This window comes from Natator depressus, chromosome 2, assembly GCF_965152275.1.
Source record: "Natator depressus isolate rNatDep1 chromosome 2, rNatDep2.hap1, whole genome shotgun sequence".
Taxonomy (NCBI): domain Eukaryota; kingdom Metazoa; phylum Chordata; order Testudines; family Cheloniidae; genus Natator; species Natator depressus.
The window spans coordinates 228,386,126-228,411,223 of record NC_134235.1 but is presented as its reverse complement, the minus strand read 5'-3'; the positions used below and the strand labels follow the sequence as shown (position 1 = coordinate 228,411,223).

At 43.6% G+C, this 25,098-nt stretch overlaps 1 protein-coding gene across 5 annotated transcripts in view; it reads right to left on the bottom strand.

The window, feature by feature from the left end:
- ARMC3 (armadillo repeat containing 3) overlaps positions 1–25,098 on the bottom strand; it is a 116,584-nt gene that overhangs the window by 18,542 nt on the left and 72,944 nt on the right. For 3 of the 5 annotated variants that reach the window (XM_074946072.1, XM_074946074.1, XM_074946076.1), the window contains 6 exons: positions 17,679–17,928; positions 16,333–16,469; positions 8,485–8,653; positions 7,051–7,151; positions 5,610–5,705; positions 3,109–3,204 (listed from right to left, as the gene is read on the bottom strand). In XM_074946072.1, the coding sequence (XP_074802173.1) occupies positions 3,109–3,204; positions 5,610–5,705; positions 7,051–7,151; positions 8,485–8,653; positions 16,333–16,469; positions 17,679–17,928 (849 nt within the window). The remainder of the gene's footprint in view (positions 1–3,108; positions 3,205–5,609; positions 5,706–7,050; positions 7,152–8,484; positions 8,654–16,332; positions 16,470–17,678; positions 17,929–25,098) is intronic. The other 2 variants (XM_074946073.1, XM_074946075.1) reach the window with 2 other exon arrangements.

The window sequence follows — 25,098 nt, the reverse complement described above, 5'->3', positions numbered from 1 at the left end:
AAGTCTGCTCTCCTGTCCTCCAGGATATGGGAGGTAAAATCAAAGAGCTTATTGTAATTGTCAAAGTCGTAGCTTGCAAGTGGGGCGGAATAGTTTGCAATTCTGAATTGCAAAGTGGAAGAGGTATAAATCTTGCGGCCCAAGAGGTCAAAGTGTTTGAGGTCCTTGTCTTGTGGGGTGGGCTGGTATTGCAGCTGTTTCGTCCCGTGTGTCACTGCATCCACTACAAGAGAATTTGGTTGTGGATGGGAAAATAAGAAGTCTACGTCCTTAGCAGGAACATAATATTTACGTTCAGCCTTTTTGCAAGTTGGTGGGATAGAGGCTGGGGTCTGCCAAAGGGTTTCAGCTAGTTCTAGGAATGCTTCATTTACGGAGAGCACAATCTTTGAGGGTGCAGAGGGTTGGAGGATTTTGAGGAGTCTGTGTTGTGTCTCCTGGACCTCCTCTAAAGGGATGTCCTGGTTGAGTGCCACCCTCTTGAAAAGTTCCTGGAATTGCTTAAAGTCATCCATATTCTGTGGAGGTGGAGGAATGAGGGTTCTGTCTGGAGCTGATGGAGAGTTAGGAGTCGGTGAATCAGGGTATGGTTCATAGTTCACCTCTTCAGGGAGGGGGTTCAGGCGCTCTAGAAGTAGGTGGAGCTGGAGATAGGGGGCAGAACATGCTTGTGGACTGGTGGAAGAATCATGAGGATGAGTGGCAGTAGGAACCAGCCAAACGTACCACTGAGGCCAAGGCATGGGATAAGAGAAGTGAGGTCCTGCCCATGGGGGAGCAAAGTAGGGAAACTGAGGCTGGTGCTTGTGAGCCATGACCTGAAGTGTAAATGGTTCTGGTAGAGGAGGAGAGGCAGGTGGGGAGAACTCCGCCTGCTGCTGCACATCGGGCTCGCTGTCAGTGAAGGTAGCCAGGTCAAGTGGGGTGAGTGGCTGGTCAAAGAGTGAGCACTGTGTGTCAGGGAGCGGGGAGTCAGGCTTGGGGCCACTGAGATGTCGTCCTGATTTAAGAATTGCTGCTGCTCGCTGGGCTGTGACCCTGCTAAGCGTGATTTGTGCTCAGAAGCCCGTATTGACTTCTGTTTTGCTTTCGCCGGTGCCGCAGGCTGTTTTTAGGCACCCTGCGGGAGGTCCGCTCCTGCTGCTGGAGTGGTAGGCAGGCTCGGTGCCGACATTCTTGTCAGCACAGGAGCAGAATGCGCTGTCGGCACCGGGTCTATTTTCAGTACTGTGCCGTGGAGACCTTCCCGCTATGGGAAGTCGGGTCCCTGCCTCTGTGTTCTGTGGGAGCCATAGCTGAGGTGCTGGGATGGTTGGAGGCGCCTGCCTTCAGCACTATCAGCACTGAGGGTAAGGATCTTGCAGGAGATCCTTTACCATTTTGAGAGTCTCTGGACGGAGATGGTTCGGCTTCCTGCCTCTTCGCTTGAGAGGGTGAAGCCGTGCTCCCAATCAGTTCCGACCTGGCCGGGGAGCATGAGGGAAAGGGTTTGCTATTGCCCGTCTCCATAGGTGGCTGTAGGGATTTCTCCATCAGGAGCATTTTCAGCTGCAGATCCCTGTCACAAAGAGCCCTGGTTTTCAGGCTGGTACAATGGACACACTTGGCAGGGATGTGTCTCTCGCCGAGGCACTTCACACAGCGAAGTTACTTGACAGGAGGCACATTTCTTAAATCCTGAAGACCCTGACATTATTGCACTAGGAATGCCAGGGGAGAGTGTCTCAACGGGAGACGAACTGGAGGAAAAAGAAGGTTTTTTTTTTAAACTAGGTAACTATTCTAAAGGAAGGGAAATAACTGGGATGTTTCTAACTAACTATTTCTATGTCTTTGTACTTGTTTCCTTCAGTGACAGGAAGGGAAGAGAAGAGGTTCAGCACTGCCCTGAGTCCTGTCTTCAGCCGAGGACAGTTGAGAAGGAACTGAGGGGGGTGTGGGGGTGTGCGCATGCTCAGGCAGACTCTAATGAGATCGCAAGACAGCAGCTGAGCACGTGCGTCCCGACCAGGCATTACTACCGAAGATCTCCGATCAACGGCGCTGGGACGCATCGTCATCTGGAGTGGAGCACCCACAGGGACAGCACTTGAAGAAGAACACTTTCTTTACTTACAAAAATACAAAAGACCCCACATCTTGTAACCATCAAGCCTTTCTTCAAAGAGTTTGAGACCTGAGAGATGCATAACTTGAACTTCCATCTCAAAGGCAAGTTACTCATAATTCAACTTAATCAGAAGCAAACAACTCTGAAATCCAGCCAAACATATTAATTTTCCCTGTCTCTAATAACTCCAGCAAGTGAGCAATTCTGGCTTACTTTTTAAATTCCCAATATCCCAGGGACTTTTGTAGAAAAAACAGAAACAATGAAAAAACCACCAGACAATATGGACTCAGGACAGACCCTAATTATTTTATACTTTTAGAATTATTAATAAAGTTGTGAAAATTAACACATTTCTGTATTCTTGGGATAGAATGCACTGTACAGAATAATCAGCCATGTACCAGTAGCCTTATTCGAGGACTCCTCTCTCCAGAAAGGTTTGAATACTTTTCTTTTGCCTTATTAAGGATTATGGTATTAACTGGTAGCCCTCCTCATAAATATTAAGGCCAGAAGGGACCATTCTGATAATTTAGTCTGACCTTTTGTACAGCACAGGCCATACATTTTCACTCAGTAGTTCCTGCATCAAGCCCATAACTTCTGGGTGAGCTAGAGCATATCTTTTAGAAACACAATCATTCAAGTGCTAGAAAATTCACCACCTCTCTAATTAAGCTGTCCCAATGGTTAGTTACCCCTACTGTTAAAAATGTCTGCCTTATTTTTAGTCTGGTTTTGTCTAGTTTCAGCTCCCAGCCCTTGGATCTTGTTATATCTTTGTCTACTAGATAAAGAGCTCTATACTAATAGATTTTTTTTCCTCATGGAGATACAGTCACCTTTGAGCCCTACTTTGGGTTCTGCACCAAGCAGAGCTCAGCCAGACCTGAGAATCAAGTCCTTAGCTTTTAATAGTCAATACTTACTATCTGTCAATAGCTTGCATTTTAACTCTAAATTAAAATAAAAATACCTCATCCAAATTATAATACCTTGAGCCTTTCTCTCTAGTGCTGCTTTTGCTGAGCGAAGAGGGAGATCTTCCAGAAGATTCTTGTTTTTCCTCCACAGGAGATACCACTGCACTACTGAAATTACAAAGTAGTTTCCCAAATCCTTTTTACTTTCTTACAGTAAATTTCAATTTACACACACACAAAGCAGCACATAGGCAACATTAAGAATCACCATCTCTAGCAATAAAATTCTTACATGGAGTGTAGGGGTGCCATGATTTGTGGATGATCCCCAAGAAAAAACTGGAAATATTCCTCCACAACCTCTACTCCTTTCCAATGTCTTCTCATTCCATGTATCCCCCACCAACATCTATTTCTCTCTATTCCCACAATCCATGCAGTGCTGCAGGAAGTCATCTGTACAAAGGTGCCTCAGCTATTCTGAATCCCTGCACGTAAATAGAAAAGGCACCTCCCACATATCCATGAGGCACCTCAACTGTAGCAGGCAAGCAGCATGCAGGTGCATCTTCCTACTCTCTGGGAAGTAGGGAGCATCAGCTGACAAATTGAAGCTCCTAATCCCTGAGCTGGAACTATGGTTCCTCTCTCTCCTTCCTCACAGCAAAGAGGAACCAGAAGGGATATCTCTGTTCCTGGTCGGCATTGTAGAAACCTCTACCTTTCACCAGGGAGGGGAGGCAGCAAAGTTATTTTTCTCTCCCCCTCCATTCAAAGTCAGAGTGGGGAGAGGGTCAGTAGGCAGTTGCTACTCCTGGCTGACACAGAGTCTGTGCTACATTTTTAGAATCCCTCCCCACACCAGCCTTGCAACTCCACGGGGAATTGACTGGGCCCCAACCCCAGCAGGGATGGGATTTATGTAAAAGATAAAGAAAAGGAGACAGAGAATTTCCTTCTCTGCCACAGATATCTTGTGTGTCCTTTGGCAAGTCACTTAGACTTCTAAGACACTTGAGTGCTTTTTAAAAATTGTGTCCCAAGTCCCATTTTCAAAAGTAATTCAGGAACAACTGAAAGTCAGTGGGTCTTGAATCCTAAGTACTGAAGTCACTTTTGAAAATTTTACCCTTAGTCTCTCTGTACCTCAATCCCCAATCTGGCATAATAGCACTTCCCTACTTACCAGGGTGTTGTGAGGATAAATACATTAAAGATAATAAAGTGTTCGGATACAATGGTATTGGGGGACAGATAAGTATGATAGATTAGATAGATAGATATGCAGTGTTGTAGCCAGGTTGATCCCAGGATATTAGCTAGACAAGGTGAGTGAGATGATATCTTTTATTGGACCACCTTCTGCTGGTGAGAGAGACAAGCTTTCAAGATTACACCAAGCTCTTTTTCAGGTATATGCAAGACCTGAAGAAGAGCTCTGATTAATCTGAAAGTGCCTCTCTCACAAACAGAAGTTGGCCCAGTAAAAGACATTATCTCACTTACCTTGTCTCTCAGCTAGACAGACAGATAGATAGATATTTCTATAATTATGAGGTGAAAAAGAAATTGGAGACAAAAACTTAAAATTACATTTAATCATTTTTATTCTCTTAGGAAACTGTCCCTCACCCATTTCAATTGAAATTACATTTTTCAATAGACAAAGTGTCTTAAAACATTCCTATATATTTAGAGATTGTTTCTGTTCCATTAAAAATAGTTTTGTTTAAAAGTCAGTCAGTATGTAAGCCTTGTCTGAATTTAGATGCTTGTGTGATGGATATTGCAACCGCATGCTGTATCTTTGGGGAAGCAGATTGTATTAGGTTTATGAATGGTTTGTGTGTCAGTGTGGGCCAGGGATTGTATGCAACTCTGTGGGGTGGGGAGGGTTGCCTCCAGGAACAAAGAACAGTGTGTGGGTGGTGAGGTAATTCAGGTTAATCACTCAGGTTATAAACACCTCCAGAGAGGTACCATCCCCTGGAGAGGCTTGCATCTACTGGTTCAAACTGGGATTTCCAGAGATCAACAGACAAAGATATAAAAAAGCTGGGTTTAAACTGACTCAGAGTCTTCTTTCTGATCCAGCAAATGGACAGCGGGCCCCAACCCTTGCAGAACCATTGAAAAGACTTTGGCTTACTAGGGCCCTATAAGACTGATGGGTGATTCCTTGCACATTTAGAGGGTTTTAATCTGTTTATTGTTTTCATTACATTTTCTCTGTAAGGCTTTTACCTTAAGAATAAATGTGCTTTCCTAGAAAGAGTTTTGTGGTAACTTGTAACTGCTAAAAATACACTGTTCACAGCCCTCAGAGAGAAATCAAAGCACAAGTGCTGCTGGCCATTCGGCGGACTGGCTTGCTGGGGATATCACAGTGTAAGGCAGAAAGCAGTGCAAACTTAAAACACCCAGTCAGAGGCGAGTGGGATAGGCGATGGGTAGAAACCTGAGACCTGACTGGGCACTGTCATGGATGGAGGGATACAGGTGCAGTTACCCTGAAACTGTGACTGTTTGCGCAATCACAGTGCAATGACTGTTAATTAAACCAAAGGTCATACCTTGCTCTTTCTTTACTACTTTTTCTAATAGAAGAAGAAGAAGATGTGGTTCTTCCATCATATCGATCTTGTGATTTGTCCTCTACACTGAGGGAACTGAAATGATACAAGATATTTTTATTCTGTTAGAATAGGACAAGAGAGTTGTGCCACCTTCAAAGCACAGCAAGTATATTTTATGAGAAATAAAATATTACAGGATGAACCTCTCTAGTCCGGCAACATCTGTGGTCCAGCATGATTTTATTTTATGCTTTTTATGCTTTATCTACTTATTTCCTTATGTCAATACAGTAAAATTGTGTAACAACTCTAACACTTTGTTATGAAGCGAGCCAGAAAGCCTTGGCTAGGCGGTGTTAAAAGTGCTGTTCTGTTTATTTGCCTTGGCGAGATAAAAATAAGAAGAGACCCACTTGCTACAATATTGACCTCCTGCGGTTCGGCAAATTCTCTGGTTCGGCACCGGTCAGGTCCCTAGGGTGCCAGACTAGAGAGGTTCAACCTGTAATTAGTGATCTTGATTAATTACTAAATAGTGAAAAATCCTGTGACCCACATAAAGAAAACTGGACAGTATATTGCCTTCAGGGTGCTACCAGGGCATGGGGTTGTGACAAGAATGGCAAATAAAGAATATTTGAAAGAATTAGGGACCTGCAAAGAGCACTGAGGTTTAGGTTGTAACAGGTGATCTCAGAGATCTTTATATCATGTACAAGTTAAAAAGGGAAACATGATAACAGAGATCAATTTGATGACAGCAGAAAGGAGGGTTTGGGATTTACAAAATATTTACAGTGCCTTCTCTAATCTGGGAGACTGTATAGATTAAACGATTTCCAGAGTACCAATTTCCTGCGTTCAAAGGTAACAGGGTTGGTTAGGTGGTCTTAAATTTAAGTAGGAAAGAGGTAGACATCAGTTTTTGACATTACTGCACCACAAATGTAGAAGGCCACCAAAGAGTATGAAGCTTGGCTGTTTCTTGCTTTTGGGAATATACTGCTTTAAACCTCATGAATTTGGTTGGGGAAGAAGTTCAGCAAATTCATGGGACTCATTGCAATTCTGAGACAGGTACTAAGCTTTGAGAGCCTGGTAATCAATGCAGATGGCATGCTCTCCTAAATCCTTGGGAGCCCCTCCATCGAGAGTTGGAGCTAAATTGAAAATTTTTCCTGGCTCACTTTTCTAAATGTAACCAACTCAACTGAACAGTTCTGTGCCGTTTAAAGAAAAATATATCAAAACTTGGAGTTTATAAAATGCAAAACCTTTGGCTCCTGAAAAAGGAATCACAATGTTAAGGTTAACCTAGGAAGATCTCACTCACAATAGAAGGTCAAAGTTGCAGTACTATTGGGCTATGAGAATGTAGAGGGGGAAAAGGCACGTTATTTTAATGAAATGTAATTTTTCCAAAGCAAATCTGACTCACACATCTGGTAGTTTAGCATTAACTAAAATTATAGCACGATGATCATTAAGTTCTTGTAAATTCAGTTCCTCCAAAGACAAAAGTTTCACTCCAGGCTTTACCTACAGGAAAATTAGAATAAAAGAAAAGAAATTTTATTCTATTAAAGGTAATGAAAAAGCTTATTTTGAAAAAGTAAGGTTAAAAAGAATCATTTAAGATTCCGAATCTTTAACAGAATGTAGCTGAGAACTTAAAATTACAAACACTTTTAAAAATAAAATACATAAAAATCAATTGCTTCTTCACTTACCTGCCATTGAAAAGCTGCTTTACAAATAATTTCATTTGAAATTGTTGTTACTACTAGTATATAATCCAAAACGAGTTCAGAATAAAGACAGGTTCATACAATCCAGGGTGGGATTTTTAAAAGCACCCAAATGATTTAGGAGCACAAACCCCACTGACTTTCAATAGGACTTGTGCTCGTAACATACTTGGATATTTTTGAGGATTCCACCCACAATTAAGAGAGCAACAGATGACAAAGTATGGAGTGGTCCTTCTAGAAAGGCCATTTTATGGGAAAGAGGGCTGTAACGAAGCACATTTTGGTCTCTGTTATATTCACATCCTGTTTGTTCCTCTTGTGAAAAAACAACATAGTTATTTAGATGGCAGATTAATATATTATACTAGTAGCTAAAAGCCTGTGTTTGGATATGGCAGTTGGGTCAAGTAATACACTATTTGTGCAGTTTCCCCCACAACCAGTGAATTGTTCCATGCAAATTAACTGTAGAGTAAGGGTGGTGACTGGTTGAGTTACCTCTGATACCTCAATGGTCGAGGACTCTTGGCATGGCATAGATACATGCCTTACTGTGGCTGAATATTTCACAGGTATAATTAGTAAAGTAAAAATGGCTGTGAACTTCAAAACTGTATAGTAGCAGACCATGAATCACAGGGATGACTGAACCTGGTGATATTCTGAACAAAAAGAGCTCTTAACCATGCTTGTTGCTGTTTCCATTGCTTCACACTGACTCAGCAGACACTAGGCTTCAGAGAGAAGGACATTTTATTATACAGATTGTAGAGAAAAAGAGCAGGAGAGGAGCCAAGTATCTCAGGAGGAATCTGAAAAAGGAGACCGTGGTTGCAAAGCATTTATGGTCAGTGGGAAGATTCCAGATATGGGGACAGCAGGAGAAAAGATGTGGATTCATTCGCCAGGGAAGGTGATCAAAAGAGTGACAAAGTGCACCAAGCTGGCACAGCATAGGACAGGAGAAGGGAGCAAGGTGATTCAAGGGACCAGATCCTGGTCCCTGCTATGACTCCTTTGTATTCTGGTGGCATAATGGGGCCATAAACCCAATACTTTGTCTGAAGGAGTGAAAAGTCAGGCCCTGCATAGACTTTTAAATAATACTTAAAGTAATTTACCTGACCATAATCATAGAAACCATCAGTAATTATGTTACTGGATGATAAGTACCCCATCTGGCTGTATTTTTGGGAAAGGTTGTTATCAAGTAGCTTGTCCAGAGCTCCTTCACTGAAGTTATTTTTGCGCCCTGTTGACAAGTTAATTTCTTCCAGGATGTCTAAAGCACTGTTCAACAAAATAGAAACAATTATTCAATTAATGTGACTAATCTATCATTAAGTACTAATTAATTAATTACTACACAGTGCAGAGATAGTACTCTGCACTGCTATTCCGGAGACACATTTATTTTCAATCCTAGCCTCCCGCCCCTTGGGCCAGCAGGAGGCTATGAATGGGGTGCAGCATTCTGTCTCTGTAGGAAAAAAGATCCTTCATATTACTCAGAAGCAAAAGCCATTCCTCTAGCCAGTTAAATACGAGCATTAAGACGAAGGGGTGTTCTAGTTAGTTCTCAGTCAGAAAGATGTTGACTGTGTCAGAGATCTTGAAGATAAGGGGAGTGTAAAAGTAGAGAAAACAGAAGAATAATCTGAACTCATATAAGAACCTGGTGAGTTAACTATGTATTATGTATATTTTATAGTACAAAATAACCAAATGTACAATTCCACAGAAGAGTTACGGTTCTTCCATAAGCCTTGCAGGCTAACACAGCTAACTCAGATGCTGATGTATGGAGATTGTAGAGTCCATGTAGAGGAAGAAAAGAGTAATTATCTTGCATGGCATTAATTTTTGTGATGTTTCAGCACAACTACGTTGACTTAGTCCTTGTCTACACTACGAAATTAGGTCAAATTTATAGAAGTTGGTTTTGTAGAAAGCGTTTTTATACAGTTGATTGTGTGTGTCCCCACACAAATGCTCTAAGTGCATGTAGTTAGCGGAGTGTGTCCACAGTACCGAGGCAACCGTCGACTTCCAGAGTGTTGCACTGTGGGTCGCTACCCAACAGTTCCCACAGTCTCCGCCGCCCATTTGAATTCTGGGTAGAAATCCCAGTGCCTGATGGGGCTAAAACATTGTCGCGGGTGGTTCTGGGTACATTTCGTCAGGCCCCCCTTCCCTCCCTCCCTCCGTGAAAGCAAGGGCAGACAATCATTTTGCACCTTTTTTCTTGAGTTACCTGTGCAGATGCCATACCATGGCAAGCATGGAGCCTGCTCAGCTAACCGTCACCATATGTCTCCTGGGTGCTGGCAGACGTGGTACTGCATTGCTACACAGCAGCAGTTTATTGCCTTTTGGCAGCAGACAGTGCAGTATGACTGGTAGCCATTGTCGACGTAGTCCAGGGTGCTCTTTTAACCAACCTCGATGAGGTCAGGGGCGCCTGGGCGAACATGGGAGTGACTCAGCCAGGTCACTTCCCTTTTAAGTTTCGTCTCATGGCGATTCAGTCCTACCAGCAGTGCACTTTTAATCTGCAGCCAGCAGAAGACAATGGCCAGAAGTCATACTGCACCGTCTTCTGCCAAGCACCCAGGAGATGACGATGGCTAGTGATCGTACTGCACAGTCTGCTGCCAGCAAGATGTATAAAGATAGATGAAGTGGATCAAAACAAGAAATAGATCAGATTTGTTTTGTGTTCATTTTGTCCTCCCTCCCTCTGTGAAATCAACGGCCTGCTAAACCCAGTTTTGAGTTCTATCCTTGAGGTTTTGAGTTCTATCCTTGAAGGGGCCATTCTGTTTCTCACACAGCCACCCCCTTTGTTGATTTTAATTCCCTGTAAGCCAACCCTGTAAGCCATGTTGTCAGTCACCCCTCCCTCCGCCAGAGCAACAGCAAACAATCGTTTCGCGCGCTTTTCTCATGATTGCCCGCGCAGGAGTAGATGCCATAGCACAGCAAGCATGGAGCCTGTTCAGCTCACCACAGCAGTTATGACCATTGTAAACACCTCGTGCATTATCGTGCAGTGTATGCAGAACCAGCACCTGAAAAACCAGGCGAGGAGGCAATGGCAGCGCAGTGATGAGGACATGAACACACTTTTCTCTAAAACCGCGTTCCCCCGCAATTTGGAGATCATGGTGTTAATGGGGCAGGCTCATGCTGTGGAACGCCAATTCTGGGCCCGGGAAACAAGCACAGAGTGGTGGGACCGCATAGTGTTGCAAGTCTGGGATGATTCCTAGTGGCTCCGAAACTTTCACATGCCTAAGGTCACTTTCATGGAACTTTGTGACTTGCTTTCCCCTGCCCTGAAGCGCAAGAATACCAAGATGAGAGCCACCCTTACAGCTCACAAGCGAGTGGCAATAGCCCTGTGGAAGCTTGCAACGCCAGACAGCTACCGGTCAGTCGGTAATCAGTTTGGAGTGGGGCAAATCTACTGTGGGGGTTGCTGTGATGCAAGTAGCCAACGCAATCATTGAACTGCTGCTATCAAAGGTAGTGACTCTGGGAAATATACAGGTCATACTGGATGGCTTTGCTGCAATGGGATTCCCTAACTGTGGTGGGGCTATAGACGGAACGCATATCCCTATCTTGGGACCGGACCACCAGGGCAGCCAGTACATAAACTGCAAGGGGTACTTTTCAATGGTGCTGCAAGCACTGGTGGATCACAAGGGACATTTCACCAACATCAATGTGGGATGGCCGGGAAAGGTTCATGACGCTCGCGTCTTCAGGAACTCTGGTCTGTTTAAATGGCTGCAGGAAGGGATTTACTTCCCAGACCAGAAAATAACTGTTAGGGATGTTGAAATGCCTATAGTTATCCTTGGGGACCCAGCCTACCCCTTAATGCCCTGGCTCATGAAGCCGTACACAGACAGGCACCCTGGACAGTAGTCAGGAGCTGTTCAACTATAGGCTGAGCAAGTGCAGAATGGTGGAAGAGTGTGCATTTGAACGTTTAAAGGGTCACTGGCGCAGTTTACTGACTCGCTCAGCGAAACCAATATTCCCATTGTTATTGCTGCTTGCTGTGTGCTCCACAATCTCTGTGAGAGTAAGGGGGGACGTTTATGGTGGGGTGGGAGGTTGATGTAAATTGCCTGGCTGCTGAATACGCGCAGCCAGACACCAGGGCAGTTAGAAGAGCACAGCAGGAAGCGGTGCACATCAGAGAAGCTTTGAAAACCAGTTTCATGATTGGCCAGGGTACTGTGTGACACTTCTGTTTGCTTCTCCTTGATGAAAACCCACCCCTTGGTTGACTCTAATTCCCTGTAAGCCACCCGCCCTCCTGCCTTCGATCACAGTTTGCTTGCAAAGGAAGTAAAGTCACTATCATTTAAAAAACATGTATTCTTTATTAATTGATTATAAAAATAGGGAGATAACTCACAAGGTAGCCCAGGTGGGGTGTGGGAGGAGGGTAGGAGGGAAGGAAAAGGCCACTTTAAAACTTGTTGAATGCCAGCCTTCTGTTGCTTGGGCTGTCCACTGGGGTGGAGTGGTTGGGTGCCTGGAGCCTCCCACCCCTGTGTTCTTGGGCATCTGGGTGAGGAGGCTATGGAACTTGGGGAGGATGGAGGGTGGTTAAGCAGGGCTGCAGCAGCAGTCTGTGATCCTGCTTCTGTTCATGAACCTCCACCAGATGCCGAAGCATGTCCGTTTGATCCCGCAGTAGCCCCAGCATTTCCTCATGCCTCTTCTGATCTTCCTGCCGCCACCTCTCCTCACGTTCATCGGTCACCGTCCTGTACTCTGCTATTGTGTCCCTCCACACAGCTCTGTCAGTGCTGGACGACTGCATGAGCTCAGAGAACATTTCATTGCGCGTGCGTTTTTTTGGCTGCCTTATCTGAGATAGCCTTTGGGATGGAGGAGGGAGGCTTGAAACATTTGCAGCTGCTGGAGGAAAAAAAGGGAGTGAAGTATTTAAAAAGATACATTTTACAGAACAATGGCTATACTCTTTCCCGGTAAACAACACTATTCACATTACAAAGCACATGTGATTTTGGTACAAGGTTGCATTTTGCATCTTATATTGAGTGCCTGCGGCTCTGGTGCTAGAGATCACACACACAGCGCTGGGCAACAGAATTCGGCTTGCAGGCGGCCATGGTAAGCCATAGTCTTTTGGCTTCTGCAACCTTCATAACAGCAGCCCCCTCCTTTCCCATACCAAGCAAAGCCCGTTGAGATGGCCATTTAGTGCTGCAGTTTTCCTGTTAATGTGCAGCAGCAGAAACCAAACTAACCCGCTCCCCCCATCCAATTCTCTGGGATGATCGCTTTTCCCCTCCCCCCACCACTGGTATCAGGGAAGATCCCTGCTAGCCAAACGCGACCAGCTCAGCACCAGTGCCCCCCCCCACCGCGTGGCTAACTGCGGGGAGGATTTCTTTTCAGCCACAGGCAAACAGCCCAGTAGGAACGGGCACCTCTGAATGTCCACTTAATCAAATTCCCCTATTTCAACCAGGTGACCATGAACGATATCACTCTCCTGAGGATAACACAGAGAGATAAAGAACGGATGTTGCTTGAATGCCAGCAAACACCGAGACCATACGCTGCCAGGCTTTGTCATGCAGTGATACCAGATTACTTGCTACTAGCATGGCGTGGTAAAGTGTCCTACCATGGAGGACGGAATAAGGCTGCTCTCCCCAGAAACCTTCTGCAAAGGCTTTTAGAGTACCTCCAGGAGAGCTTCATGGAGATGTCCCTGGAGGATTTCCACTCCATCCCCAGACACGTTAACAGACTTTTCCAGTAGCAGTACTGGCCACGAATGCATCCCAAGACCTCAGGGCTACTTAATCATTAAAAAACGCTTGCTTTTATAACATGTATTATATTTTAAAAGGTACACTCACCAGACGTTCCTTCTCTAGCTTTGTTGGGTTGGGAGGGTATTTCAGTCAGGGTGATAAAAAGATCCTGGCTGTCGGGGAGAACGGTGTGCTGTGTGCTCTGCCCAAGCTCGTCCTCCTCATCTGCAAAATCCTCACCCATGGCGGAGAGTACCCCGTCATCGGAGTCCACGGACAGGGGTGGGGTAGTGGTGGCGGCCCCCCCAGCATTGCATGCAGCTCAGCATAGAAGTGGCATGTCTGGGCTCTGTCCCGGAACATCCGTTTGATTCTTTGGTTTTCTGGTATGCTTGTCTGAGCTCCTTAAGTTTCACGCGGCACTGTGTTGCGTCTCTGATGTAGCCTCTGTCCCTCATGGCCTCTGAGATTTTTTGAAATGTTTTGGCATTTCATCTTTTGGAACGTAGTTCTGATAGCACGGATTCCTCTCCCCATACAGCGATCAGATCCAGTACCTCCCGTTCGGTCCATGCTGGAGCTCTTTTTTGATTCTGGGACTGCATGGTCACCTGTGCTGATGAGCTCGCCTGGCCAAACAGGAAATGAGATTCAAAAGTTCCTGGGGCTTTTCCTATACACCTGGCCAGTGCATCCGAGTTCAGAGTGCTGTCCAGAGCGGTCACAATGGTGCACTGTGGGATAGCTCTCGAAGGCCAATACCTTTGAATTGCATCCACACTAACCCTAATTCGAAACGGCGATGTCATTTGCAGCGCTAATCCCCTCGTTGGGGAGGAGTATAGAAATCGGTTTTAAGAGCCCTTTATGACGAAAAATGGCTTCGTTGTGTGGACGGGTGCAGGGTTAATTCAGATTTAACACTGCTAAATCCAACATAAACTCGTAATGTAGACCAGGCCTCAGTACCTGGAAGCAAAATTCAGCCTTTGTGTAATCTGTGCAAATCCATTCTTTACAGATGACTTGTGACCACTGAAATGAGATGGAAAATGGTCAGCGTGCTGATGGGGAAAGTCTTGTACTGAATCTCACCAATTGCGCAATAAAGGATTTTTGAAATTTTATGCTGTGTGAAAGAGGAGTTTTTCTGTTTCTACCACAGAGTCTGCTATGTTTTATCAGCAGATTTGACCTAAGCAGCATACCACCTGACCAATCCAGGCTGGTTTTGCACAGTGTCTGGTACAAGTGACAACCACTGAAGAAATTTCAAGTGTCTTTGCAGAGAAAAATCAAACATATTCAAACTGAACTGCCTGCTTTTGTGGGTGCAGGATGATATCTAGTAGGTACAAACGTCTCAGGTTAAATTTAGGCCTGTGATGCTCACTGAAGTACTAGAAGTACTGGGAATTCTTCAAGCCACAACCTGTGCTTCAGACCTATGTCCTTCCTGCCTGGTGAACACCAGGGAAGAACTGGATACATTGTTGATTGAGATGATCAATGCCTCCCTTAGGAAAGGCAGGTTGCTGGCTTTTATATGGAAAGCTGTTGTCCACCATTACTTGTTAATGGCACTTGAGCTGACAAGCTGTCCAACTACTGTCTAGTAATCTTCCATTTTTTGTAAAAATTATCATGAAGGTCACAGAAAGACAGCTCTCTGAGTAATTAAACACTTCATATTGCCATGGCCTTTACCAATCTGTGCACAGGCTTTCAATATTGTTGACCATGAGTTGTTGTTCACTCACCTGTCGTTCACTCACCTAGCAGGAGTAAACACAGCTGCTCTTCAGTAGCTTCATTCCCACATATCAGAGAGGTTCAAGGTGTTAACTGTGGGAAATTGTTTTTCTGCCCCATTGGTTTTCTGATGGGGAATTCTTGCCCCACTTTTCTCTTCAATGTGGATATATTAGGAGGTTTAAGGAGGTGTGGGCTACAGTATTGTATACTGATGACACTCAGTTTAATGCGCCTGATCCAAAGCCTATTTGGTCAATGGAAGTATTTTCATTGACTTCAATGGGCTTTGGATAAGGCCTTATATGTCTATTTCATCTGACCCAGTCAGTACTATCAACTTCCTTACCAAGCATTTGGCTGAGAATGGGACGAAGATGAGGGCTAACTGGCTGATGCTCAGTCCAAGTAAGACAGAAGCAATTCTGCTGGTAATACGGGACATGTAGTAGGAAGATATAACAAAAACAATATCTGCCCTTCATTCATTGCCAGAATTTGAAGTCTGGGATTACTGCAGCTGCTATTAGAAGAATATATACCTGAAGTGATCAGAACAGTATTTTTCATCTATGTCCATCAGGCGATTGCAACCATTTAAATGCAACCTTATTGCTGTGATCTGTACCATTGTCCCTTTGAGATTAAATTTACCCTGATACACTCTATGTGGGGTTACACCTTAAATCAACCTGGAACTGCAGCTCATGCAGAATGTTGTATCTCATTGGTTAGGTGGAGTTTCTCATCAGAAGCACATTACAGTAGTGTTCCATGTGAGAGGCAATGGCTGCCTGTTGGTTTCTGAGTGGAGTTTTAGGGTTTGGTTTTCATCATTTGGTTTGTAGTTGGGGTGGGTATTTTTCCCTTCCTAGGTCTGGGGAGACTGTTACATTTATGTTGTTGGTATTTGCTTGATTGTATTTTATATATGACAAAGGCACTCAGAACCCTGGATAGGCACTTTCTTTGTACACATCTCAATATATAAAAATTCTGTTGACCTCAATGGGCTTGCACTTCCTCACATCTGGGCTGAATTTGGCCCATAGTGCTAATCTCAATTGTATATGGCCTTTACATGGTGGCCCCTCTATTTTGTTGCTATAAGTTCACCTTTAATGTTAAACATAGTTTTGTTAAGTTTCCATCATAGTAACAATACTGAGAATGCTTCCGTAAATTCAGGCAGGCAGGCCCCATTTCAAGCTATTTTCTTCTAGTATAGTTGACATGTAGAATCTATAACTTTCCTTCTGAAATAAATGTTACATCGTGAAACTAATTTAGTTTTAAGAAATGCACAATTAACTTTGGTATAAAATCAAAAATATACAAACAACAGCTTTGTTAGCATCTTCATCCAAACCAGGCCCGCTAAGCCCCGATACTACTTCTACTCACCCTAGCCTGCAAAGTTCAACTGCTGTTAGTTCATCGCTTGCACAAACCATAACAGCCCAACAGGCATTTCTTCTGACTTCATCATTCTTAGAATGTAGCAGTTTAACGAGTGGTTCAAGTCCACTTGCATTTCTTAACTAAAAACAGATATAAAAACATTGCTCATGTAGAGTTACATTCAACCCACTCTGGAAGGTCTGTGCAAACCCCTCCGAAACTCTCAAGTCCTGAAGAGAAGCTATGCAGGTGGATGGAATGGACTGGCAGAATGTCCACATACAAGCTTTCTGCATCTATTGCACGCTCCAAATAGAAAAAGAAGCTTAAGGGTGGGCTGGAAAAATACACATACCCATTCTATTGGCAGTGTCTTTGTCAATTATTAGATTACATTCTAAAAATTGTACAGAATGTACATCCCAAGGTTGCCATGGAGAGCTGTAAAACATTCTCATAGTTCTGATGCCTCCTGGCAACTAATTTACATCACAATATATATGAATTTGTGTTGCCTTGTATGTATGCCATAGTCTCATTAACACCCTTTCTCCTGGGGTGCTCCAGTACTTTTTCCAAATACTCATGGAAATATCAGTCATTCCAATTTTCAGGGATAAATATGTTCTCAGTATGTAGATACAGATAAATGGATAAGCCCATGCCCCATATTTCCTGACCTGACCAGCTGTCTTGACCCTTGAGAAGGTTTTCTATTTATGGGGTGTGTATGTGCAAGAAGAGTCAAAACACAGCCATTGATAAATAAGTAGGCACAGGTTCACTTACTGGGTTCCATTGACCAAAGGATTAATGATCTTCTCCATGAATTATGTTTACAAGAGTCATGTCCAACTCTCCTAATAGAGGGTTAATCACTGTGCCACAAGGGCCTGAAGGTGGATAGTAAAAGAACAATAAGGGAAGCTTCTAAGCTTCAAAAAGGTCCTTTCAGGGGGATAAATTAATTTTAAATGTTTCTGAATGTTGGTGGTCAAGTTTCATAGGGCGTGAAAGCTCACTGAAATCACTGGAGCTTCACCAGAGATGAACTTGGCCCATTCAGTTTATGTATATCTACAGCAATGAAATGAAGATTACAGAGGGTCCTCTATATTTCAGTTTTTCCAAGTGCTCATGCCAAACTGAACTAAGTTTATCTGAATGAGAATTTATCTATTAAGGAGACACAAGTTGATTTACTTTATATAAAATAAAGGATTTTTTTCAGACACACATATTAAATTGTGCTGGTCCCAGAGTCAGCAAAACACAAACATCAGTTTTATTTTAAAAAAGTAAATATAATAAATATCCACAGAGCAGATAAAAGGTAACGTAAGACTTACCTCAGTTCTTGCATCAGCGTCACAACCAAGGGCAGCCACAGTGAGTGCTGCTTTGCTTTGTACCAGGCTGTTGGTAGACTGTAGTGGTTCTACAATTGCATTCATAACACCATGACTCTGGATGCTGAAACGTAATGGCTCTTGCGTGGCCATATTTGTTAGTACTGTAGCTGCATTAGCAACAGTCCCATCTCTCTTAGCACTCAGGACATTTATTAATGGCTCGATTCCTTCAGCTTCAGCAACAGCACTAGTTAAATTGGGGTGGTGGAAAATCTCTATTACTTTAAAGCCAAATATATATTTTTTAAACTTAAGGTATTTACAAACCAAATCAATATTTTAGCTCAAAAAGTACGTGAATAAAATGTTAGAAAACACAACAGTGATTGTTTGTACAACTCTGATTTACAGTATATAAATGCACCTAACCTGAAAAATACTCTGATACCAGTAATACATTTCATTCATTGGGTGGAGTTGAGGAAGGCACAGCGTGAACAGATGACAAAGAGCCAGACACTCCTGAGTTCTAATGACAGCTCAGACATGGATTCCTTCTGAGGCCTAGAGCAAAAGACTTATGGCCTGATTTTTAAAGATGCTGAACATCTGCAACTCCATTTCCAGTCAAGGAGATCTGCAGATGCTCAGCACCTCTGAAAAATCAAGTCCTTAACCCTCTAGCTCTGTAAAATGCGGACTATAGTGCATAAAGCGATAACTGATATATTTTTTCTGGTAGACTTCCCTGGATGGCATTAAGCCAACACAGCAGCCCTCTTCCATCCCCTCTCAGTGCCCATTGTATGTTGGGGGCAGGTGGGAAACATGGTCAAAACAGGCTGAGCTCCAGAAATCTCCAGCAGGTGAAGGGACCCTTGGGAGGCCATTGCAGCGGAGACATACTTTAAAATGTAGCAGCTCAAAACTACATTGTGAGCCAACTCAATCATCATCTGCCCCAGGGATGGGGGAACTGAGAGGGAATGGAAGAGGGGTGCTGTGCTGGCTTTATGCCACCAGGGAATCCCTGACACTGAGACATCTTAGGGTGTAGCACACAGAAGAAGTGATAACCACTGAACCATGGAACAGGTGAACATGGTTGAACCATGTGCAGATTGAGAGCACCTCATTGTGCTCTCTCTTACACCAATTTTACACTAATGTAACCCTGTGGATGTAAATGGCATTGCTCCTGATTGATACTAGCGTAAATGAGATCAGAATCAGGCACTAAGAGGGTAAAAGCAGCAGAAGAATCATCCAGACTTGAAAAATTTCTTGTTAATCATAAGTCTGCAATGGAAAGAAGGTTGGAAATACTAGAAAACCAGGTGAACACTCAGAATATTGACTTGTAGGATTCCTAAATAACTTTGAGCCTGAAGCCCAAGTTGTAAAAGAACTATCTAATCTTCTAGGAAGCCATGTCTAACAAAAGGACCTATGCGCTAACCATGAAATAAGGACAATATAGGGAATGCCATCATTATCATCTCCCTGTCTAACATGTGGGAGAAAAAAAATCCTGAAAGCAGCAGCTGACATTACCTATAAAGGTTCTAAAATCCTGATTTTTCCTGATCCGAGCCCTCAAGAGAGAAGTTGGATTGGATGGGATGGAAATGCTGTGATTCCCAGGAAAGCTCTGAGTTGCTCATGTTGAAAATGTGTACATTTTCTGGGCTACCAACTCACCATAGCGCCCTTTTGGGAAAAATGTGTCTACTTCCCTAAGTGTCCTAGACAAAAGAAAAGAGGATTGATAGGACTATATCTTACTTCCTTCAAATACATTGGGATGGTTATTCTTTCTATAGCTTCAGGTTTATTCCCCTTGTTCCCTGGGATCCCCACCCCCTGCTAAACTGTGGATGGATTTCTAATTTCTCCTGTCCTAATGTGCATTCTCCTTTTTTCTTATTGTTAATATCAATGTTACTGGTTCTTGCAGTAGTACACAGTAGTAGAAATCACTGTAAGAATTGAATTCTTTTTCTTATAAGTTTGTATATGCTGTTTGATCAAATGACTTGAGGCATATGCCCAATTTACTATTTTTTCTTAGTAATTTTACATTGGAATGATCTGTTTGTTAAACAAAAGTTGGCAATGCTGTTAACACAGGAAATATGCAGATGGCAATCTGAATTTTCCTTGTGCTTTCTTATTTTTAGATCTTTACTGCAGTACATATTCTTTCAAAACTGTCAACTCCCTATTACAGGATCTTATCTACATTGCTACTGCAACAGAAAAGTTTACAGGTTTCAGAGTAGCAGCCGTGTTAGTCTGTATTCGCAAAAAGAAAAGGAGTACTTGTGGCACCTTAGAGACTAACAAATTTATTTGAGCATAAGCTTTTGTGCATCCAATGAAGTGAGCTGTAGCTCACGAAAGCTTATGCTCAAATAAATTTGTTAGTCTCTAAGGTGCCACAAGTACTCCTTTTCTTTTTGAGAAAAGTTTACAGTTTTTTATTAGCTTCGGTAACTTGCTGTCAACATATTAATAACAGAAATCTGGATGTGCTACTCTCCTTTTAACCATAACAAGAATCCGGTGAATGGATCTTGTCAAAAATCCATACCAATCTCTCAGGTAGTTCTCCCAATTGTAAAACAATCATGTGCCCAAAATTATTAAGTAGACAAGAAGTATTCGTGCCACACAAGTGAGTCAAGCTATTGATAAAAACATATATGAGTACTGCAGATCTTTCCACTCTGCAATCTCATTCAGAACATAAGACCTCTAAGTTTCAATCCCAGATTCCACTTTTGTAAAAAGTTCTGAAGCTTGGTATCTTTGTTTTTGCTGCTTCCAAAATCTAATCAAGGCTAACATGGAGTAGACTGAAAAAAATTCCAGTAAAAATGACACCAACAGGCAACAGGAATTGAGTGTATGCAACATCTTGCAGGATCAGGCTTTAATGGGAGCTCGAACACTAAGGGGAAATATTGTATCCAGCCCTGCATAAGTACATAAGTGTGGGTTTGCAGGAGAAGAGAAGGAGTCCACTAATTTGATTAGGGTGCTAGCATAGGATTTGTGAGACCTCAGTTTAATTCCTTACTTTTCCATAACCTTCCCACGTGACCTTGGGAAAGTTACTTAGGGTATGTCTACACTATAAGTGAAGATTGTAACTACTTATACAGCTTCCATTACTGTCGTATCTGAGTGCCTCCCAATTGTTAATGGATTTATTCTTCCAACACCCTATGAGGTAGTGGAGTACTATTATCCCCTTTTTGCAGATGGAGATCTGGGGCACAAGTGAAGGTGTGATTGTAGCACAATTAGGTTTACCCATGCTAACTTTAATCTAGCTCTAGCACAGGTAACAATAGTCACGTGGATATGTTGGCCCAGGCTAGCAACCTGAGTATGTATCCCAGCTCCCCAGTGGGCTTGTAGTTGTGCAGCTAGCGCGTACTACCATATCTACACTACTATTGTTACTTGTGCTAGCTTTATTAAAGCTAATACAATGCTACTTTAAAAAAATAATTGTAAGTCCTGAAAATTCAGAGGTAAGGATACAATTAAAACAAAGGCAGAGTTAAGTAGAGCTGGTCAGGAATTTTTCGACTAATCTTTTTTTTGTCAAAAAATACCAATTCATCAAAACTGAAACTGTTTCCTGCCCCGCTCTAGAATTAAGGCCCTCAAATAATCTTAACTCTGCCCTGTAGTGATGCCATGCTATAAACATACAATTATGATTAATGCATTTTAGTGTTTGTGTTCCCAGATTATATAAAACTGATTTTAAAGACACTTTTTTTTTCATTTTCCCCCTCATGATAACACTTCAGCGGAGAGTAATGGTCTGACGCTAAGTACTAAATTTCATAAAGGACCCATTTTAAAATGAATTTTAACACAAATAAAAAGACAGATTTACTTGAAAATTCTCAGCAATTCCTTCTGTACTCAAAGAGTAAGTGCTATAAATTTGAACAAGATACCGCTGTATTCTGCATACATAATGAAGAGGTTTGCTATTAGTTCAAAACTTAAAACAAACTTAACAATAAAACCATGGGCTACACTTCCATAATGAGAACAGGTTTTCCAAGATGCATGGAGGGAAGAAACACAATGCTTTGTGTGGATCAGATGAAAATTTGATTCGTACTATTGGCATCCTGAGGGTGCAAAAGAAAGGATATGTCTACATAGTATTTTGGAGTACGTGACAGCAAGCCTCCTATCCCGGCTTGACAGACTCAGGCTAGCAAGGCTCACACTTGTGCTCTAAAAATAGTTCTGTAGATAGAGCTTTGAAGTTGTGGCTTGGGCTGGAGCTCAGGCTCCAAATCCTATGGAGTTGGGTGGGGCGGATCAAGCGATGATCACTTGTACCTAAATTACCATTAATTTTTACTTGATTAAAATGAAACCAAATCTGTAATCAGTTCTTTATCTGTTAGGACAAGGGTGTTATCTAACAAATTAGTTCATTATTTAATTATTTGTATTACCACAGGACCTGGGAGCCCTACTCATGGACCAGGACCCCATTATGCTAGGTGCTGTAGAAATACAGAACAAAAAGATAGTCCACAACCCAAACAGCTTACAATCTAGACTCAAGGAGTTTTTGCCTGGATTTCTCAATAGCCTGTTTCTTCTGTTATCTCTTCGGATATGTCTGAACAGCATTTTGGAGTGAGTGGGAGCAAGCCTCACACCTGGGTCAACAAATTTGGGCTAGCAGGGCTTGCACTAGTGCTCTAAAAATAGCTATATAGACAGTACTTTGAAGTTGCAATTCGGCCTGGAGCTGTGAGGAAGAATTCAATCAGAAAAATGTGAATGATAACTAGGAATCATTTAAGAACACCTTACTAAGCCCTGGTCTACACTATGGGGTTAGGTCGAATTTAGCCGCATTAGGTCGATTTTAAAATGAATGCGTCTACACAACCAACCCCGTTCCGTCGACCTAAAGGGCTCTTCAAATCGACTTCTGTACTCCTCCCCGGCGAGGGGAGTAGTGCTAAAAATCGACCTTGCTGGGACAAATTCTGGGTAGTGCAGACGCAATTCGACGGTATTGGCTTCCGGGAGCTATCCCAGAGTGCTCCAATGTGAGCGCTCTGGACAGCACTTTGAACACCGATGCACTACCCAGGTACACAGTAAAAGCCCCAGGAAATTTTGAATTTCATTTCCTGTTTGGTCAGCATGGAGAGCTCAGCAGCATAGGTACCATGCAGTCCCCCCAGAATCGCAAACGAACTCCAGCATGGACCAGTAGGGAGACACTGGATCTGATTGCTGTGTGGGGAGAAGAATCTGTGCAGGCTAAACTCCAATCAAAAAGAAGAAATGCAAATATATATGGCAAAATTGCACAGGGCATGGTGGAGAGAGGCTACAACAGGGACACACAGCAGTGCCAGGTGAAAGTTAAGGACCTCTGGCAAGCCTACCAAAAGACAAAGGAGGCAAACGGTCGCTCCGGGTCAGAGCCCCATACATGCTGCTTCTATGATCAGCCGCATGGCATACAAGGGGGGGACCCTACCACTACTCCACCACTGTCCGCAGACACCTGCAAGGGGGGAATCTCACGCAACAGGGAGGAGGATTTTGCGGATGAAGAAGAGGAGGAGGAGGAGAATGCGCAGCAGGCAAGCGGTGAATCCGTTCTCCCCGGCAGCCAGGATCTTTTCATCACCCTGGAGCCAATACCCTCCCAAGGTGGGATCCCCGACCCTGAAGCCGGAGAAGGCACCTCTGGTGAATGCACATTTGTAATGACAGTACAGGATTTAAAAGCAATAGTGTTTAATCTTTGATTTGCCCTGAAGAATTGGGATGCATTCATGGCCAGTACAGCTACTGGAAAAGTCTGTTAATGTGTCTGGGGATGAAGCGGGAATCCTCCAGGGACATCTCCATGAAGCTCTCCTGGAGGTATTCTGAAAGCCTTTGCAGAAGGTTTCTGGAGAGGGTTGTCTTATTTCGTCCTCCATGGTAGGACACTTTACCACACCAAGCCAGTAGCAAGTAGTCTGGTATCATTGCAGCACAAAGCATGGCAGCGAATGGTCCTGGGTTTTGGTCGCATTCAAGCAACATTCGGTCTTTATCTTTCTGCGTCAGGAGAGTGATATCATTCATGGTCACCTAGTTGAAATATGGGAGTTTTTGTAAGGGAACAGTAAAAGGACCCCGTTCATGCTAGGTTGTTTGCACTTGGCTAAGAGGGATCATCCCAGAGAATAGCCATGTGGCGGGGGGAGGGGTGAAGGGATCATCCCAGAGAATAGCCACGCAGTGGGGTGGGGGAGGTGTGTGCTGCACATCCACCTGAAAACCGCAGCCCCTCCTTTTAAATGTGAAACCCCAACCGGCATTGCTTGCTATGGGAAAGGATGGCTCTGCAGTTTGAAACCATTCCCAATTGTTATGAAGGCGGAAGAAGCCAACCCCGCGTACCAAAAGGCTTACCATGGCTGCCTGGAAACTGAATTCTGTTGCCCAGCAGTGTGTGATGTGTCACCATCCTGGCAGGCGCTCGATATAAAAGGCAAAATGCGACCTTGTACCTAAAGCACACGTGCTGTGTGCTGTGAATTGCATGATTCACTGTGAAAGAGTCTCCCCTTTGTTCTCAGAAATGTATCCTCTTAAATTTTACTCTTCCTTTTTATCTCCCCCCAGGTGCAGATGTTTCTATGCTCCCCCTATCATTTCCGTCCCTGAGGTTATCGCAGATTAGAAGGCGAAAAAAACGCACTTGCGATGACATGTTTTCTGAGCTCATGCAGTCCTCCCGTACTGATAGGGCACAGCTTAATGCATGGAGGCATTCAGTGGCAGAGGCCAGGAAAGCATTAAGTGAGAGCGAAGAGCAGAGGCAGGAGGCGATACTGAGGCTAATGGGGGAGCAAACGGACATGATGAAGCATCTGTTGGAGCTGCAGGAAAGCCAACAAGAGCACAGACCCCTGCTGCATCTGTTGTATAACTGCCTGCCCTCCTCCCCAAGTTCCATATCCTCCCCACCCAGATGCCCAAGAACACAGGTGGAGGCTCCGGGCACCCAGACACTCCACTCCACAGGATGGCCCAAGCAACAGAAGGCTGTCATTCAAATGGTTTTGATTTGTAGCGTGGCTACAATAAGCAATGTGGCCTTGTCTTTCCCTTCTCCCGCACCCCACCCCACCCGGGCTACCTTGTCAGTTATCTCACTTCTTTTTTAATTAATAAAGAAAAAATGCATGGTTTCAAAACAATAGTTACTTTATTTCCTTTGCCAGCTGTGATCGAAGGTGGGAGGGTGGCTGGCTTACAGGAAATTAAAATCAACAAAGAGGGCGGGTTTGCAGCAAGGAGAAACACACACAGCTGTCACACCATAGCCTGGCCAGTCATGAAACTGGTTTTC